This window comes from Onychomys torridus, chromosome 6 (assembly GCF_903995425.1).
Source record: "Onychomys torridus chromosome 6, mOncTor1.1, whole genome shotgun sequence".
NCBI classification, from domain to species: Eukaryota; Metazoa; Chordata; class Mammalia; order Rodentia; family Cricetidae; genus Onychomys; species Onychomys torridus.
The window spans coordinates 53,714,431-53,734,298 of record NC_050448.1 but is presented as its reverse complement, the minus strand read 5'-3'; the positions used below and the strand labels follow the sequence as shown (position 1 = coordinate 53,734,298).

At 36.2% G+C, this 19,868-nt stretch overlaps 1 protein-coding gene across 3 annotated transcripts in view; it reads right to left on the bottom strand.

Moving 5' to 3' along the window:
* Nucleotides 1–19,868, bottom strand: part of Fstl5 (follistatin like 5) — a 572,741-nt gene that overhangs the window by 353,449 nt on the left and 199,424 nt on the right. For all 3 annotated transcript variants that reach the window (XM_036190876.1, XM_036190875.1, XM_036190878.1), the window contains one exon: nt 8,166–8,414. In XM_036190876.1, coding sequence (XP_036046769.1) covers nt 8,166–8,414 — 249 coding nt within the window. The remainder of the gene's footprint in view (nt 1–8,165; nt 8,415–19,868) is intronic.

Sequence of the window (19,868 nt, the reverse complement as noted above, 5' to 3'; positions counted from 1 at the left end):
TGTTGTTTGTTTGCTTGTTTTGTTTTCTGAAAAGGCTTTTCTGTAACTAAGATTAACCTTAAACTGGCTACACAAGGTTCTGACAACCTTGAAATGATTCTCCTGCCTCTATCACTTGAGTATTAGGATTGCAGGTATTTTGCTACCATAACCAACCTAAAGATGTGTTTTTCTATTTTTCTTAACCAGTGTCAAAGGAGCAGCATTACTAACTAACCATAATATCTTTACATTGTACTTGGAAGTATCTAGTTTTCTTTATTGAATGCAATTGTGTGTAAATGTTTTCCTTCCACATAGCTGTCTAGAGGAAAACATGCAAAGCTATTCCCTTTTACATTTGGTTTTAATTTTATTGTGAATAAATTTTCAAATGTTCTCTGGAATAGCTGGTGGTAAGTTTGAAAACAATTTAAAAAGGAATATAACTCAAATTAAGAGAGAACAATCCCCCCAAAAAAGGGGAGTTGGGGATTTAGTTCAGTGGTAGAGTGCTTGCCTAGCAAGCACAAGGCCCTGGGTTCGATACTCAGAGAGAGAGAGAGAGAGAGAGAGAGAGAGAGAGAGAGAGAGAGAGAGAGAGAGAGAGAGAGAGAGAGAACAATTCACATACTCATTTTTGAAGATATTTTATCCCAGTTTTGTATGTGAAATATGGTCAATTATTATTTTCATTATGCTGAGTTTCAAATACACAAGTTAAGGCCGAAAGTTAACCATATTGAACATAATGGTTTGGTATTGATTTGTTTAAAAAAAAAAAGAAACATTCTTTATTTTTTAACAGTCTGAAGATATACTACTCTCATATTTGGCAACCAAAAACAAGATAGTAAGAAAATTAGCATAATGCTAAAGTTGCTATTGCTCAAGGATGACCAAACTGTGTCTAAACAGCCTGAAGATAGAAGTAGTATTTGAATTACTAAAATGGCTTTGAGTTATTGCCTTCTTTAATATTATGCTCACAAGTGTTATGAAAAATTCTTACAGTCATAGAAAATAAAACATGAAATATTCTCCACAAATACCGTTAAAGTCAGAGTGTATTTAAGTGATTGCAAATATTCACATGGAAGTCATTACCAGAGGGGAAATGTGTAGTGTAAACTACTATAGCCCATAAAGGTAAACACAGCATCCTTTACTTCCTAACTGAGGTCAACATTCACTTTCTGTTTGAATGCTGTCAGGTCATTTATATTTCCCGGAGCTTGTTGATTTTTTTTTTCAGTCCACTCATGCACTATGATGAATTAGCACCACTGCTACAGGTTTCTTTAAATGATTGACTATATTGCTGATATCCTCCTTGCCTTCCTCTGCTGCCCTCTCAAGTTCTCCCAGTTTGAAAGCTTGCTTGCTTCTTTTGTTCTCTTCATTCTTTCCTTCCTTCATCTCTTCCATCCTTCCTTCCTTTCATATATGTGTGTGTGTGTGTGTGTGTGTGTGTGTGTGTGTGTGTGTGTGTGTGTATAATTCCTATATTATTTCCTTTTTTCTTTTTCTCTCTTTCTGATGTGGGTGTTGGACTTTGGGTCTCCTGCATGTTAAGCAAAAGTTCTCCCAATGATCTGTTCTTCTAGGCATTGTTATATATGTAACACATTGCTGAATATCCCTCATAAAAGCCCTCATCGAGTGATTTATTTAGCCTAAATATTATTTTAATGTTTAGCTCATTTTCATTTTATATTGCACATCTATATATCATGAATCCAATAACTATTTATAAGTGACAGGTAAATATATAATCATTACATTTAGCAACTATATTACATATATCTGTAAAATTAGGGGAACATAGTATCAAGCTAAAGTCAAGATGAAGTTAGGCAATTGTTTTATACCATCAAATACAGAAAATTTTCACATAAATTCAACAAAAGTAATGAAATTAAATTATTTTGTAATGAGTGCTGAGTGAATACAGAGAAACAACTTTCTTGGTTGACCACTTGGGTGATTTTGCCAACTTTATCATTGCCCATCTTACTAATTTCACCGTCAACCTGAATTTCAGATGATTAATATTCACCAAACAGTAAACAAATAAAAATCTGTGTGTTCACCCTTCAAGTTTACTTTTTTTCTTAAAGTGGTATAACAGCATGTATAAACATAAAATAAAATAGAAGGTTTTTGAAGGTGCACTTTGCAAAAGAAAGGCATCCTAGATATATGTGCAAAGTAGCTCATGATATTCACTGGTGTGTTTAAAAATATCTCTCTCAGCCATTTTCAACTGTAGCTTCTGTAATTCTCTGATTTAAAAGTCATGTTAAAAACACATAAAATGGTATGGAAATGCCTGATCAGATTATGTGAGGAAAAGAGTAACAATGTGAAATTTCATTCAAATATTGCATGGATAAATGTAACAGCCAGATCTCCAAGTTCTTACTGCTTGTGATGTACATTTAAGTGCATAGAACATTTGCCTTTATGGCAGTTTTATTCCCAGCACAGTAAATGGCAAAAGGGGTTCTGTTCAATTGACTTTCTCATAAGAGGTTTATTCCCTCTTTGTTTTGACATAGTTTGTATCTGGGTTTTCGTACTCCAGCTAACCTCTACATTCTGAGTAAGTAAATCCCACTTTGTGTGACAGACTGACCCAGTGTCAGGAAATGGTACTTGTAGTGCTAGTGTGAATACATGCAGTCTAGACAACCCTTAAAGAAAAAATGACTTTCGCCGGGTGGTGGTGGCACACGCCTTTAATCCAAGCACTCAGGAGGCAGAGACAGGCAGATCTCTGTGAGTTTGAGACCAGCCTGGGCTACCAAGTGAGTTCCAAGAAAAGAGCAAAGCCACACAGAGAAAACCTGTCTCGAAAAAAAAAAGAAAATGACTTTCAGGTAAGAGTTTCTTAGCACAAAAATAAATGGCTTGGAATTGTGTAAAAGTATAATACTTAAGCTATGCTGAACATTACTACAAAGTAGCTGATGCTAACACTTATATCCAACCAGAGCCACTGTTACATAATGGAATAAATGGAGATGGAGCTAAATTAGAAAATAAATGTGTTCATGAAATATTGTACCTCAAAGTCCACAAGCCACATATCACTAACATAAATTTTGGTAAAAATCATTTATACATTTCATTTTCAGGAAATAGTATGATTACTACAGAGACTTTCGATATTTAATAATAAGTACTAAATGAGACAGAAGTAAGACTATATACAATATTTAACAAGATACAGATATTTTAATGAAAATTCTAAGCACAATTTCAATCATTCAATACACATGATTATACAAATTAAGTCTATTTTAATTAATTTAAATACAAATACCAAACATGTACCTTGTAAACTCACTTTAAAAAACAAATAGGAATAACTTAAAATCAAACAAGTAGTAAATAGTATAACTGATGCCTTCTTTAAATAGTGACTATTTTCGACTATTTTTCAATACTTTATGATTTTTTATTTTATTATTATTATTATATTTGCGTTTTAATTTTACACATCAGCCATGGGTTCCCCTGTCCTCCCCCCTCCTGCCCCCACTCCCTCATTCCCCCATCCCCTTCCCTCCATTCCCATCTCCTCCAGGGCAAAGACTCCCCTGGGGACTCATTTAAACCTGGTGGATTCAGTACAGGCAGGTCCAGTCCCCTCCTTCCAGGCTGAGCAAAGTGTCTCTGCATAAGCCCCAGGTTCCAAACAGCCAGCTCATGCACTAAGGACAGGTCCTGGTCCCACAGCCTCGGTGCCTCCCAAACAGTTCAAGCTGTTCAATTGTCTCACTTATCCAGAGGGCCTGATCCAGCTGGGGGCTCCACAGCCTTTGGTTCATAATTCATGTGCTTCCATTCAATTGGATATTTGTCCCTGTGCTTTTTCCAATCTTGGGCTCAACAATTCACGCTCTTACAGTCCCTCTTCTTTCTCGACAATTGGACACTGGGAGCTTCACCTGGGGCCTGTCTGAGGATCTCTGCATCCAGTTCCATCAGTTATTGGATGAGAGTTCCAGCTCGACTGTTAGGGTGTTTAGTCATCTGATCACCAGACTAGGTCAGATCAGGCTTTGTCTCAACCATTGCCAGCAGTCTACAGAGGATGTATCATTGTGGATTTCAGGGAACCTCTCCATCACTCTGCCTATTCCTGTTCTCATGTGGTCTTCATTTATCATGGTCTGTTATTCCTTGTTCTCCCTTTCTGTTCTTGAACCAGTTGGGATCTCCTGCTCCCCTAAGCTTTCTTTCCCTCAAACCTTATTCTTCATTACTCCCACTGTTGTCCAGGTTGTTCATGTAGATCTCATCCATTTCTCTGTCATTGAGTGATCCCTGTGTCTTTTCTAGGGTCCCATTTTCTAGGTATACTCCCTGGAGTTGTGTAGCAGTCTAGTCCTCTTTGTTTTATATCTAGTATCCTCCTATGAGGGAGTACATACCATGTTTGTCCTTCTGAGTCTGGGTTACCTCACTTAGGATGAATTTTTCTAGATCCATCCATTTGCCTGCAAACCTTATGATGTTATTGTTTTTCTCTGCTGAGTAGTACTCCATTGTGTATATGTACCATATTTTCTTTATCCATTCTTCAGTTGAAGGGCATCTAGGTTGTTTCCAGGTTCTGGCTATTACAAACAATGCTGATATCAACATAGCTGAGCAAATGCCCTTGTGGTATGACTGACCATTCCTTGGGTATATGCCCAAGAGTGCTACAGCTGGGTCTTGGGGGAGATGAATTCCCAATTTTCTAAGGAAGCGCCATATTGATTTCTAAAGTGGCTGTACAAGCTTGCATTCCCACCAGCAGTGGAAGAGAGTTCCCTTTGCTCCACATCCTCTCCAGCATAAGCCGTCTTCTGTGTTTTTGATCTGACAGGTGTAAGGTGGTATCTCAGAGTTGTTTTGATTTGCATTTCCCAGATAATTAGGGATGTTGAGCCATTCCTTAAATGTCTTTCAGCCATTTGAGCTTCCTCTGTGGAGAATTCTCTGTTTAGTTCTATAGCCCATTTCTTAATTGGACTGTTGGGCATTTTGATGTCTAATTTCTTGAGTTCTTTATATATTCTGGATATCAGCCCTCTGTCAGATGTGGGGTTGGTGAAGACCTTTTCCCATTCTGTAGGCTGTTGCTTTGTCTTGTTGACCATGTCCTTTGCTCTGCAAAAGCTTCTCAGTTTCAACAGATCCCATTGATGGATTGTTTCTTTCAGAGTCTGTGCTTCTGGTGTTATAATACTTTATGATTTAATATTTTGTGATAATGGTTGAATCTCATAAATTTGTGTAAAATGACATGTATATCGCATGTGCCCTGTATGTAGCTCCTTCCAAGGGCAGTGTTGTTCTAATTGTGTTAGTACATTGTAACTAGGATTCTGAGTCTTATCCAGTTCCCACACACGACTCAGACTTACTCACTTATTCGCACTTCTTTGTATGTATTTTGCTCTATTCAACTTTACAACTCATGGCAGTCTCCTTATTCACCTCCGTAGTCAAATGATACAAGCAGTAAAGATCTAATATAACTAAAGAAGTGGATTTTTGAAGTAAGGACAATATCTTAAAGCAATGGCCAAAACCATCTTCGTCTCTGTGTCATAACAGCTATTGTACATCCTGCATTCAAGTCCCTACATGTAGAAGGCTACTGAAATGTGGGTGTGGCTCTGCTCTGTAAAATGTTGGGGAAAATAAAGCAGTCAGAGGAAGGGAATGGAGTTTGAATTTCATCCAAACACATTACATTAATGTATGCAATTCTTAAACAATAAAAGTGCTGATTTAAAAATTAACGTGGATTAGCCGATAGATCTTGGTTAATTTCTCATCTAAGATTTTCACAGTTGTCAATTTTCAGTCTTAAAATACAAAATGTGTTGTATGTGTGATTTGTTTTGACTTGGCTTGGCTTTGAAATTGAATCATCTAACTAATTACAAGATTTTTCAGCTGTGAACTTAATATTTTTAATTGTTTTTTTCTATATGACATTGTAAGAAACAAGGTAAAAGATTAAAATTCTTTTTAAAAAGTTCATAATCACAGCATCTATTACAATACACTACATTAAGGCCAGCTTCTGTGAGTGGAATTTATTTCACATTTCAAAGTGTCCACATGTACACTCCTAACTGGACAAGTACTTTGTTTTGTTTTTTACTTACCCTTTCTCTGCTCATATAAAGGCATTTTAGAAACTAACTTCCTTTGGCATAATGCTAAAACAAACATAAAATCCTCAATTTCTGGGAGCTGGAAATATGTTAATGTTAACTCTAAATAAAATAAATGATACTTCAATACTCTGTGATGAAAATGTATTTTGAAGCATACATAAATTTAATTAAGATACAGGATGAGTCTAAAGGACAGAAGCTTTTCAGACAATCATTGAATGGTAAATTCTAAAGAGACCCAAACTATTGTTCATACATTTCTTGTTGATTTAAGTATTTGGTGACATTGTAAACAAGTGCTCAGTTATCAGGCAGAACACTAAAATACACTGTTTATCTTCTAAAATGGTATTTAATCACATGTTTCTACATGTTCAATTGTACATGCCAGGTGAACAGAACCTCACTTTAAAATAGGATTGAATAGCTAAGTGTACACACTACTCTTCCAGATGTCCTGGTTTTGTTCCCCAGTACCTACACTAGGTAACTCACAGTCACCCAGTTCCAATGGATCTGAAATTCCTGGATTTTGTGGATACTGTTGGCATGCACATGCACATATGTCAACATGCACATTTACACACAAATGTTATTGAAAAAGAAGACTATAACTTAATGTACTTATTCAGTTACATATTAAATATGATTTGCTTAAATTTATGATACCAATGTGGTAGTATAATTTTTTAATCTACTATCTTAGGTTAAAATGACTGAAGAATATTCTCTTTAAAAGTCTAACATAAATGATTAAATATTGACGACATTGGTTGAACTGAAAAGACAAAGAGATGAATTTGAATCCATAACATCTTCCATTTAGTAAAGGAGGAGAATCTACTGTTGCAAAACTCTTTGAAAAATGTCCACAGGATGCAATGCATAGCTATAATGTTCTTACTCTTTCACATCACATGTTGCATCTAGAAACCACAATGACCGCAGCATACCAGATCCTTTGCTGTCTTTAAAGTGTCCTGCTAGCAGTTTTGCCTCCCTGAAATACACTTTATTGAAAAAAATATATTGAACATTAACAATTTTAAATCATCATTGTTAATAAATTGGCAAATGAAGGGTGCAATATATTTTAACCAAAATTCAAGAAAGAAATGCCCTGTAATTTATATAGTATGAGCACAATTAAAGAGTATTCTGATTAACTGAGATGCAGGAATTCACCAAACTTTAAGAATCAACTTGATCATTGACCTGTTAGAACAATGGATGTTTTATACTTGACTCTAGAATTTAAATGAGTCATAATACTAAAAAGAAAACACTTCCTCTAACTTAAATAACCAAGTAATAAACTGAGGTATAAATAAATAAATAATGCTAAAGCCTTTTGATGATTTATCTATAGAACATGATAAAATGGCATATCTTATTACCAATTCAGAAGTACTATTCACTAGACCATCATTTCAACTGTATGAATGCAATACATTTCAATTGTATGAATACTTTAAAATGTTAAACCAATATTGCCTCGGATTTGCTAGTTGAATTTCTTATGATGTTATTGTTATGAAGTGAGTAATTAGAGGTCCCATATAATTTGAGTTGTGTGCTGAAACTGTTTGTAGATCAAGAAGAAATGAGAAGCTGCCACAGCATGGCTTGGCATTCCCTGTGCCTTCCACAGCATTTTAGGTGTTTTGCACTGGGGAGATTTTGCCTAAAGACTAAACTGGCTACCCTCTGTCCCTATAATAACTCCATGAATGGGAAGCCATATGGCACAATGCTGAATGCTATATTAAATTGTGAGTCAGATTTTGGCCAGCTTTCTTCTCATAAATGAATATCAGAATTCTATCCATGCAAATTTCCATACACTGATGCTTCATGGTTTTGTTAAGCTTATTCTGTCATTTTCCTTTTTTAGACAATTACAGAGATAAAATCATACTATATTGAAATCTTAACAGCACTAATAGAGACTGGGAAAGATAAAGGACAGTGATGCTGTAAGCCTCACCCTCCTCTTACCTTTAAAGAAGCAGTCTTCATTGTGAACGATGGTGATCTTTTGCTTTTTCAGGCAGGCAGCTCTGTGCACTTCACAGTGGTTTTCATAGAATTCCCCATCAGATCCACACACAGGTTTGTAGTGCTGTTTGCAAACGTCCATGCAGGCACACTCTGCATGCCTTGTCTCTCTGCTGATGACACAGTGCCTCCCTAAGCCACAGTACTTATTTTCACAAGATCCAAAAGGGCTGTCCTGAATTAGAAATTCTGAAATTTAAAAAAAAAGGAAATCATTTGGTTCTCTTGTTGATATAGCCAGTTCATTTCAAAATATCATTGAACAGTATGTTCAAAAACTATTACAGAAATTCAAATACACAGTGAAGGAGCTTGCAATAAAACCAAATGAGAAATGATTTCAAATGCTGTCAGATTCTTTTCTCCTTGAGTTTTACTTTCCCTTTTCAGAGTGTATTGAAATCATAGGACTTTTTATTATTATTAAGTATAATATTAGAGATATTGAAGGTGTTATTCAATGCAGATGGACCCCTCTCACCATTCCCTCCTTAGCTCTTCTTACTACCCAGCCCCCTTACAAATCTCTTTCTCATGTTCATGTCTGATATTTTTGTTTTGTGGTCCACTGAGGTTATCCAGGTCTGTCTATGTAACTATAAGTTTGGAGTTATTCTTTGGAGTCCGATTGGACCTACTTGATTTTACCATAATAATTACAAGAATAAATTTGTCAGTAGAGTTCAAATTGTGCCTTGAGTAACACTAAAGCATTTTACATGCATGAAGCTTCATTTCTTAGCTGTTATTATTGCCCCTTCAAAATGAACTTTCATGGGACATAAATACAATTGAGAAAAGTTAAAACACTGGTTTGATATTCTGCACTAAGCTCATAAATTGCTTTAATTTTCATCTTCCTACTTTGTTTCCAAGTCAAAATTAGATCAGCTAAATTAAAATTATACGAAAGCATACCAATGGCAATGGCAAAAATAGTACAAACAGTAACCTAGTCCAAACCAAAGTTTTGGGATACACAGCTTTAATGAATAGCTGAGTTGCTGACACATGCCAGGGTTCCATCAACCACAGGGCTCCAACTCATCACATCATATCCAGACTAAGTAACAGCTCATCACGTCATGTCCAAATACCAAGGTTGCCAGTAAGTTAATTTCTTTAATCTGTTTCCATTGTATCTAAAAAAAACTTTCTATCCCATTGCAGAAGGATGCTTAGCCTTTTTTGGTTTTGAGTGACACAGAGCTCAAAAATCATGTAGTAGTGTGGTCTTTCTTTCACTGGGCATAGCATGATCATTCCAGCACCATCTTGGGCTAGAGACTACTTTGCTTAGTAGTCATGGCAACTAACTGAGCAGAATATTACAGAGAAATGATAGCTTAGCTATTGGCAGTAGGAAAGAGGGTAGCAGGACTCCAGCCATTACTCCACCCTCCTCTTCCATATGCAAGGGATCTTGGGAGATGCTAGATGGTATGCTATATAAAAAGCACATGTCTGAATGTTAAGACTGGGAAAGGAATTGATATGAAATTATCCTGCAGAATAATCATAATTACAATAGTGACCCTCATGATAATGTGAGAGAGGCTATCAAAATTGGACCCTGAAGTGAGAGGGCATTAGGAGTACAGAGGTGTGATATAATAGCATACAATAGTCAGACTGGTAAGAGAGGGGAAAAGAGACAGACAGGAAGACAGAACTGAGGGAGAGGGAGAGGGAGGGAGGGAGGGAGGGAGAGGGAGAGGGAGAGAGACAGGAGAAAGAGAGACAGAGACAGACAGAGACAGACAGAGAGAGAGAGACAAAGAGACAGAGAGAGACAGAGAGAGAGACAGAGAGAGAGAGAACCTGCTCTCTAACCTGGAGAGGGGCTGCATTAGGATAGCCACCATATATTATGACAGAGGTTTAGAAAGAACAGGTTCTTCATTTCCCAGAAACTAATACAATTCTTTACTTTTATTTGTATCATGGAGTGTCAGAGGTGTATGCTAGATGATTAAGTCTGGTCTGGCCTACATGTCAAGGGACCAGGATGATAAACTTGCATGGAGTAGAGGGCTGGGCTGGCTTTTCCCAGTGAATCCTAACCTTCACAGCAGAGGTCTGTGTGCTGTTAGACAGACTATCAGGGATTTTTTTGTCATTATCATGTTTTAAATAATTTAATATCTTCATTTTTTTCAGCTAAATGCTAAAATTTATCAAGAAAGTACTTATTTATTAAATGATGGTTTATTTAAAAAGAGTGATAATTTCACCATTTAGTAAAGCTGAGGCAGCTCTTGGAAATATTGTAGTTTCCCTTGGCTGAGTTGTGGTAGCAGGTGGTGGCACTATCTGGTGTGCTAATGTTGGTGTGATAACAGGTGGTGGCACTATCTGGTACACCAATGTTGGTGTGATAACAGGTGGCACTATATGGTACATGAGGTTGGTGTAATAACAGGTGGCTATCTGGTATACTAATGTTGGTTTGATAACAGATTGCTCTTTCTGATACACTGAGATTGATGTGTGTCTCCAAGAGTCTCTATTACTGAACTCTTGCTTTTATATCCTGTTCTGATTCAGAGATTTCAATTAAAATACTGGCCATTTTGTTTACATTAATAGAGTATTTTACATTCTAGTTAGTTTTTTGTTGTTTACTAATTTACTTAAATTAAAGTAAGTTAAATTAAAAATTACTGTTTTGTTGTTTGCTATTACATTTAAAAGAAATGCAATTGATTTATGTGAATTCCTTGAGAAAGTTAATTTATGTAAATGAAAAGCAAGGACATATCCTTTGTGACAGTAATTAACCATAACTAACGTTAAATTTAAATTTCAGCTAATGTTAAATCAATTAAATCTGATCAGCATGTCAAAGATTTTTTAAAGTACAGTCTGATAACATAATTAATTAATTTTAATTAAGGATTGGCTTGTAAGTTGGTAAAATAGCATTTGTTTCTCCAATAGTGGACTCTATATTTGCATCATTTGATAATTTCAGTGCTTTCCTAGCATTACTAAATGTTCAAATTATAAACACTGAAACATTAAAAGCTAAATATCACACAAAAAAGCAAAGTTACACAATATTATATTAAAGACATTTGTCTCAGCTTCCCAATTATAATTTGCTTCTCTTAATAGATATATATATATATATATATATATATGAATGATCATATCAGATACATATATAACATTGAGTTGAAAAGCTAACATAACCATTGAAAATGAATTTCTTTTTATGTGTAAGTTGTGATATTACTTGTCTGGGATGCAAAAAAATTAATTGATAATTTCTTCAAATGGTTTACAAAGGGAATAAGATAGTACTTTAGAGGCAAATATTTAGAGACCTGGTAAGGGGAACAAAAAAGATTAAGGGACACAGCACCAAGGTGGATGTCATAATGCACCCAACACAACTGAGGTATATAGAATATTATTTTAAGGTGTGTTGATTTTGTTTATGTTGCATTTGTTTAACTCTATGAAGTTGTGTTACTCTACCTGTCTGAAACACCTGATTGTCTAATAAAGAATTGAATGAATAATAGTGAGGCAGGAATAAGAAATAGGCATGGCTGGCTGGTAGAGAAGATAAATAGAATGAGAAATCTGGGAGAAGAAGAATCCAGAAAAGGAGGAGGACTCTTGGGTCAGCCACCCAGCTACACAGCAACCCATGGGGAAAAAATAAAATTTACAGAAGTAAGAGAATGTGATAAGCCCAGAGGCAAAAGACAGTTGGAGTTAATTTAAGAAAAACTAGCAAGAAACAAGCCAAGCTAAGGCTGGTCATTTATAATTAAGAATATCCCAGCCAGGCAATGGTGGCACACCCTGGTGGTGGTGGCTCGTGCCTTTAATCCCAGCACTCGGGAGGCAAAGCCAGGTGGATCTCTGTGAGTTCAAAGCCAGCCTGGTCTCCAAAGTGAGTTCCAGGAAAGGCAGAAGGCTACACAGAGAAACCCTGTCTCAACGCCCCCCTCCAAAAAAAAGAATATCCCTCCATGTGTGATTCATTTGGGAATGAGTGGTGGGCCCCCAGAGGAGTAAAAGAAAACAAAAAACAACAGCAACAAAGGTATTTAAACAACGAGCATTCCGAAAGCTGATGATGACAGGATATGGGGAAAAAACTGAATCAAGATTTAAAATGATAATGGGGGAGGGGAAACAACAGATTGGGTGAGGTGAGTTAATTATTATATGGAATATAAGCATATCATTTAATTAGTGTCATTATTTCACATGTTGTCTCCTAACATGTGTTATGCTGAAGTGTATGGTGTATTCAAGAGCAACTCTAATTTATTAACAATTTAGTCAAAGAAGAGGACTCATTTATTTTGTTTTTAAAATGTACTTTTGTCTGACCTGATATTCTATTAAAAATAAGAGTTAGCTAGCAAGTTGCTTTTAGTCTCTCAATAACATAATCCCTTTCTTTAAACTTGTCTGCTAAAGCACAATTCTAATTAAAGTTGATGTATGTAAAATACACTTATATGTCTCTACAATGACTAAGATGTATTTTTCACCTGCATTGAAGTATCACATATTGACAATGCTCAACTTAAAAATATTTATATAATCTAAAATATCCTCAAATATACCAAATACAAACTAATTTTGACTTATATATTGTAAGTTGTCCTATTAATCTAAGGCTTTGTTATTTGATTTTGTTTGTATAGATAAGTGCAACTTTGACTTTTAAAACCTAAAATTTTATTACCAGTCTTACCTAAGAATGGTATTAGCGAATTAATTAAATGCTCAAGCCTCATTTTTAAAACAAATAACAACATAATTAGAATTCATTATGTATTACTTAAACAAATAAGAGAATAATAGCAACAAAGTTATTAATGTTATCATGCAGTTGCTGAGGAGATTCAGTGCACATGGCACCAGAAGTGTCTGGTATGGAAAATTTGATTAAGGAATGCAGTGATTATGATTAAGAATTTGATAAGTTATTATGGATCTAGCAATAGCATATACGAATAAAATTGTTGTAATAATTGTCTTTCCCAAAAAACTGGGTTAAAAAGTCTGTTGAGGCTGGGCAGGTAGCATATGCCTGCATTCTAGGAACTATATAAATGGATGTAGACAGACATCAAGTTCTAGGCCAACATGGTATACATAACAAACCCCATTACAAAACAAAGACACAGGCAAGGTACATCAAGGAAGTGTTTGAACTAGTGTGCTTCAAAATAACACTCCTAAAATTGCCAAGAAATTCTAACACGATATTTTTCTCAGATGCCAAAAAGTTAAAAATAATGAAAACCTTTAAAAATTGAAATGGAAAAGAGAAACAAGAAATACAGAAAGAGGGGGAAGATACAAAAGTTTCATTTCCATAATTATATATTTTGATTTAGAGTCGCAAGCATCCATTTTTTGTGATAATTTGCCACCCAGGTACAGAAAGTTGGGAAACCAAAATACAATTTTGTTTTGTATATTGTAAAGTAACAAAATGGTTTTATTTCTCATAAGTTTCATGGCGAGTGACAAGTATAGAAAACAACTGAAAGGCATTCAGAGGACTGCACAGCATGACCTTTCTGTGACCTCTGTGATTGTGGCCTGCATCTCCTGGTGTTGCTCCTGTGTCACTACTGAAGACAACCCACATGAAGAGAGGGTCATCTCCACCTTGGATTTGGAACTGTCTCCCTATCTTATTTGAAACAACTTATAAGATCTTCAGATAATTCTGAAATAGTGAATTTTTAAAGACAGAATAAGCAGGAGCACAGAGACATCTACAATCTGCCACCACCCGGGACACACAGGCTCCCTAGTATCAGCATATTACATCAATGTTGTAGCAAATGCTCCACCATGATTGGGCACTGTCAAATATTCTCATTAAGAGTGAGTCTAGGCACCTGGAGCTCCACCTGGGGCCTGGCTGAGGATCTCTGCATCCACTTCTATCAGTTATTGGATGAGAGTTCCAAGACGACTGTTAGGGTGTTTAGTCATCTGATCACCAGACTAGGTCAGATCAGGCTTTCTCTCTACCTGTACTGAATCCACCAGGTTTAAATGAATCCCCCAGGGGTGCCTTGGTCCTTGAGGACATGGGAATGGAGGGGAGGGGCTTGGGGGAAGGTGGAGGTGGGGGCAGGAGGGGGGAAGACAGGGGAACCCATGGCTGATGTATAAAATTAAAACACGTAATAAAAAAATTTTTTAAAAAAAGAGTGAGTCTAGGCAACTATTTCTTTCTGTCCCTGATCTCCTGAGCCCCTGACAACCTCTGATCTCCATCTTAGGGCATTCCAGAATGTCCTACAGTTGAAATTAAACTTTATGCTTCCCATTTTTAACAGTATTTTTAAATTATATTATATTTATATTTTTTCTTCCTTTTCTTACCTTAAAACCCTCCTGTATACTTTTTCCCAAAATTTTCTCAAACTAATGTTCTCTTCTTTAATTAATGGTATTCATGCATATGTGTATGTGTATATGAATATATAGTCCAAAATATGAATTGCTCAATCCATATAATGTTACTTGTGTGTATGTTTTCAGGGCTGATATAGTGTTGGTTTTTACTGAACAATATGCCTTATGGATTGCTCCATATCTATTTAGAGGTTGTTAGGAAAATTCATTTTTAGGGCTGCCTAGTATCCTACTGTGTAGATTATCAATCTGTTTATTCATTCACCTATTGAAAAATATCTAAGTCACTTCTAGTATTTTACTTTATGAAGACCACATAAACAAATGTTCTCAGATATGTTTTATGTTTTCAGAGTATTTTAAAAGTGGTTCCCAATCTGTGGGTTGCAACTCCTTTCACAGGTGTTAACTAAGACCATTGGAAAACACATGTATTTACATTGTGATTCATAACAGTAGCAAAATTACAGTAATGGAGGAACAATGAAAATAATTTTGTGGTTGGAAGTCATCACAACATAAGGAACTGTATTAAAAGGACACAGCATTAGAAAGGGTTAATATCGTTGGTTTAGTAAATAGTAGGAGTGTTTCAAATGGTAAGTGCATAATTTGGAAGTGAATACACTATTTTATATTTCTCCAACAATAAGCATGCATTCTTATTGCTCTATCCTGATATCTCACTGATAGTTTGCATTTCAATAGTTTGTGTTTCCTTTTCACTTAAAATAAAATATAAACATTTTTCTTTATTAGGATGTTCAAGAATGAACAAACCCCTAAAATGCTCTTCAAGTGATAAAAAAAAAAAATGCATTTGATCTCTGCTGTGGGACCAAAATGGCAAGGTCTCTCACAGTGCTCCATGAAAAATCCCCATTCACTAAGGAGAAGATCTTTTGGGGATGGTAATGTCTCTCCTGTAGATTCCAGCCAAAGGGCCACAATTTCCCCAGAATCTAATCTGGCCCCAATAGACTGATCCTTGTTCCTGACTCTCTTCAATATCCAGGCAATCAAACCCACCAGGCTGTCTCTGGTGCCTGCAGAACATCTGTTTGAATTGTTTCTGCCCTAAGACCTTCAGGAGCACAGTTGGGGGTGAGGTAAGATTATAAAGTAACATCAAGAATACAGGAGAACATTAATGAATGGCACTTTGACATAAGTATAATGTTATCAAACTTCTGCTTTAAATGATAGGTGTGAGGGAAACTACTACCCAAAGCAAACTCCTCAGTCCTGGAGACATTAACGGAGATCCAGTGTGCAAAGATATGAGTTACTGCCATCCTGCTCTGCACAGATGAAGGAGTTTACAGAGGAAAGTAGACACTGTCATACCCTTAGGCTTCTCCTGGTTCTTCCAGCTGTTAAATGCTGACATTCTGCCTCTCACCTGTCTTAGGTAGCATTTTATTTTCTTTTTTTAAGAATGACTGGGGGAGACTGCAACTGTTCTCTGAGACAGAGCCTGCAAGCACCCAACTGGATGAAGAGGTGAGTATTTATCCTCATACCCAAACACCCCAGCCCCTAGGTTTTTGGCCTAGGGGCACAACCCTGCAGTTCCAGTTTCAGGCCAGTTGGCAGGCAGACCTCCTGCACACAGGACAGACTACTACCATCCCCTATCAGACCCTGTAACCCAAACCCCACCTCCTCCAAATCCCACCCAACCTTGGAGATTGCAACTGTTCCCTGAGACAGAGCTTGCAGCACCCAACTGGACTAAGGGGCCAGTTGGCAGGCAGACAGGTCAGACTACCACCATCTACCACACAGTAAGACTGCAGCTACTCCCTGAGACAGAGCCCACTAGTGCCAGTTGGACTAAGAGCTGCTTCCTAAGACAAGAAGTCCATCAGCATTGACTAGACGAAGAGCTCCCACTGGATCAAGAGTATCAGAACAAGAGAAGCTCCTTCAGACATAGGCCCTGCTTGCCCCAAGTGGAGAAAGAGATGGGTAGATGACAGTACAAAAATACAGTCAACAACATAAAACCAATAGAGCTCCATCAGAACCTATACCAGCAAGACCTGAACATCTCAACACAGAAGAAACAAAAAATATCTACCATAAAATGACTTTAAGAAGATATTAGAGATCTTAAAAGAGGAAATAAAAATTCCCTTAAAGAAAAGGAGGAAACGTCAAACAAAAAATGGAAAGAAATCAGTAAATCCCTTGAAAACCAAGAGAAAGCAATTAAACAAGTGAGGAAAACAGTTCAATATTTCAAAACTAAATGGAGTCAATAAAGAAGACAAAAACTGATGTAGTGCTGGAAGTGGAAAATCTGAGTAAAGGAACAGGTACTACAGATGCAAGTATAACCAACAGAATGCAAGAGATTGAAGAGTGGATCTCTGGCATGGCCAACCCAGATTATTATACCCAGCAAAACTCTCAATCAACATAGACAGAGTAAACAAAATATTCCATGATAAAACCAGCTTTAAACAATATCTCTCCACAAATCCAGCCCTACAGAGAGCACTTGAAGGGAATATCCAACCAAAGGAAGTTAGATACACCCATGAAAACACAGGCAATAGATAGTCCCATACCAACAAATACCAAAGAAGGAAAACATACAACACTACCACCAAAAAATAACGGGAATTAACAATAACTGGTCATTAATATCCATCAATATCAATGGTCTCATTCACCTAGAAAAAGACACAGGCTAACAGAATGGATATGAAAACAAGAGCCATCCATTTGCTGCATACAAGAAACACACCACAACTTCAAAGACAGACACCACCTCAGAATAAAAGGCTGGGAAAAGAAATTCCAATCAAATGGATTAAAGAAGCAAGCTGGTATAGCTATCCTAATATCTAATAAAACAGACTTCAAACTAAAATCAATTGAAAGAGATCTGGAAGGACACTACATATTTATCACAGGGAAAAATCAACAAGATGAAGTCTCGGTTCTGAATATTTATGCCCCAAATACAAGGGCACTGACATTTGTAAAAGAAACATTACTAAAGCTTAAATTGCACATCAAACCACATACACTAGTAGTGGGAGACTTCAACACCACACTCTCACCAATGGACAGGTCTGCCAGACAGAAACTTATCAGAAAAATAAAGGAAGTAACAGAAATTATGACTCAAATAGACTTAATAGATACTTAAAGAATATTCCACCCTAATATAAAAGAATATACCTTCTTTTCAGCACCCCATGGAACCTTCTCCAAAACTGACCACATGCTTGGTCTCAAAGCAAATGTCAGCAGATACAAAAAATTTGAAATATCCTCTGTGTCTTATCAGACCACCATGGCTTAAAGTTAGAGTTCAGCAACAACAAAAATTATAGAAAGCCTACAATCTCATGGAAACTGAATAATAGCCAATTGAATTACCAATGGGTTAAGGCAGAAATAGAGAAATTAAAGATTTCCTAGAATTCAGTGAAAATGAGTGTACAACATACCCAAACTTATGGGACACCATGAAAGCATTGCTAAGAGGAAAATTCATAGCTCTAAATGCCCACATAAAGAAGTTGGAGAAATCTCACACTAGTGACTTAACATCACAACTGAAAGCTCTAGAACAAGAGGAAGCAAACTCACCCAGGAGAAACAGATGCCAGGAAATAATCAAATTAAGGGCTGGAATCAATAAAATAGAAACAAAGAGAATAATACAAAAAAATCAATGAAACAAAGAGTTGGTCTTTGAGAAAATCAACAAGACAGATAAGCCCTTATTCAAATTAACCATAAAGCAGAGAGAGGGCATCCAAATTAACAAAATCAGAAATGAAAAGGGGGACATAACAACAGGCAATGAGGAAATCCAGATAATCATCAGGTCATACTTCAAAAACCTGTACTCCACAAAACTGGAAAATCTGAAAGAAATGGACAATTTTGTGCATAGGTAGCCCATACCTAAGTTAAATCAACCAGAAAAACTGTTAAAGTTGACCAATAAACCCTAAGGAAGTAGAAACAATCATTAAAAGTCTCCCAACACCTCCCAAAAAAAATCAGCACAGAATTCTACCACATTTTCAAAGAAGAGCTAATACCAATACTCTTCAAATTGTTCCCCACCATAGAAACAGAAGGAACATTGCCACATTCTTTTTATGAGGCTACAGTTACCCTGATACCCAAACCACACAAAGATGCAACAAAGAAAGAGAATTATAGACCAATCTCCTTCGTGAACATAGATGCAAAAATACTCAATAAAATACTGGCTAACTGAATCCAGGAACACATCAAAAAAATTGTTCACCATGACCAAGTAGGCTTCATCCCAAGGATGCAAGGATGGTTTAACATATGAAAAGCTGTCAATGTAATGCACCATATAAACAAACTGAAAGAAAAAAAAAAACACATGATCATATCATTGGATGCTGAAAAAGCCTTTAACAAAATCCAACATGATAAAGGTTCTAGAGAGATCAGGAATACAAGAAACATACATAAACATAATAAAGGCAATTTACAGCAAGCCATCAGCCAACATCAAATTAAATGGAGAGAAATTCAAAATGAGTCCAATAAAATCAGGAACAAGACAAGGATGTCCACTGTCCCCATACTTATTCAATATAGTACTTGAAGTTCTAGCCAGAGCAGTAAGACAACAAAAGGAGATCAATGAGATACAAATTGGGAAGGAAATAGTCAAACTTTCATTATTTGCAGACAATATGATAGTATACATAAGTGACCCCAAAAATTCTACCAGGAAACTCCTACAGCTAATAAACTCCTTCAGTAAGGTGGCAGGATACAAGATTAACTCAAAAAAAATCAATATATACAAATGAAACGGGGGCTGACAAAGAAATCAGAGAAACATCACCCTTTACAATAGCCACAAATAATATAAAATAACTTGGGGTAACTCTAACTCAGCAAATGAAAGACCTGTATGATAAGATCTTTAAGTCTTTGAGGGAAGAATTGAAGAAGTTATCATAAAATGGAAAGATCTCTCATGCTCATGGATAGGTAGAATCAACATAGTAAAAATAGCAATCTTACCAAAAGCAATATACAGATTCAATGCAATACCCATCAAAATCTCAACACAATTATTCACAGACTTGGAAAGAACAATACTTAACTTTATATGGAAAAACAAAAAACCTAGGATAGCTAAAAGAATCCTGTATAATAAAGCAACTTCTGGAGGCATCATGATACCTGATCTCAAGCTCTACTATAGTAATA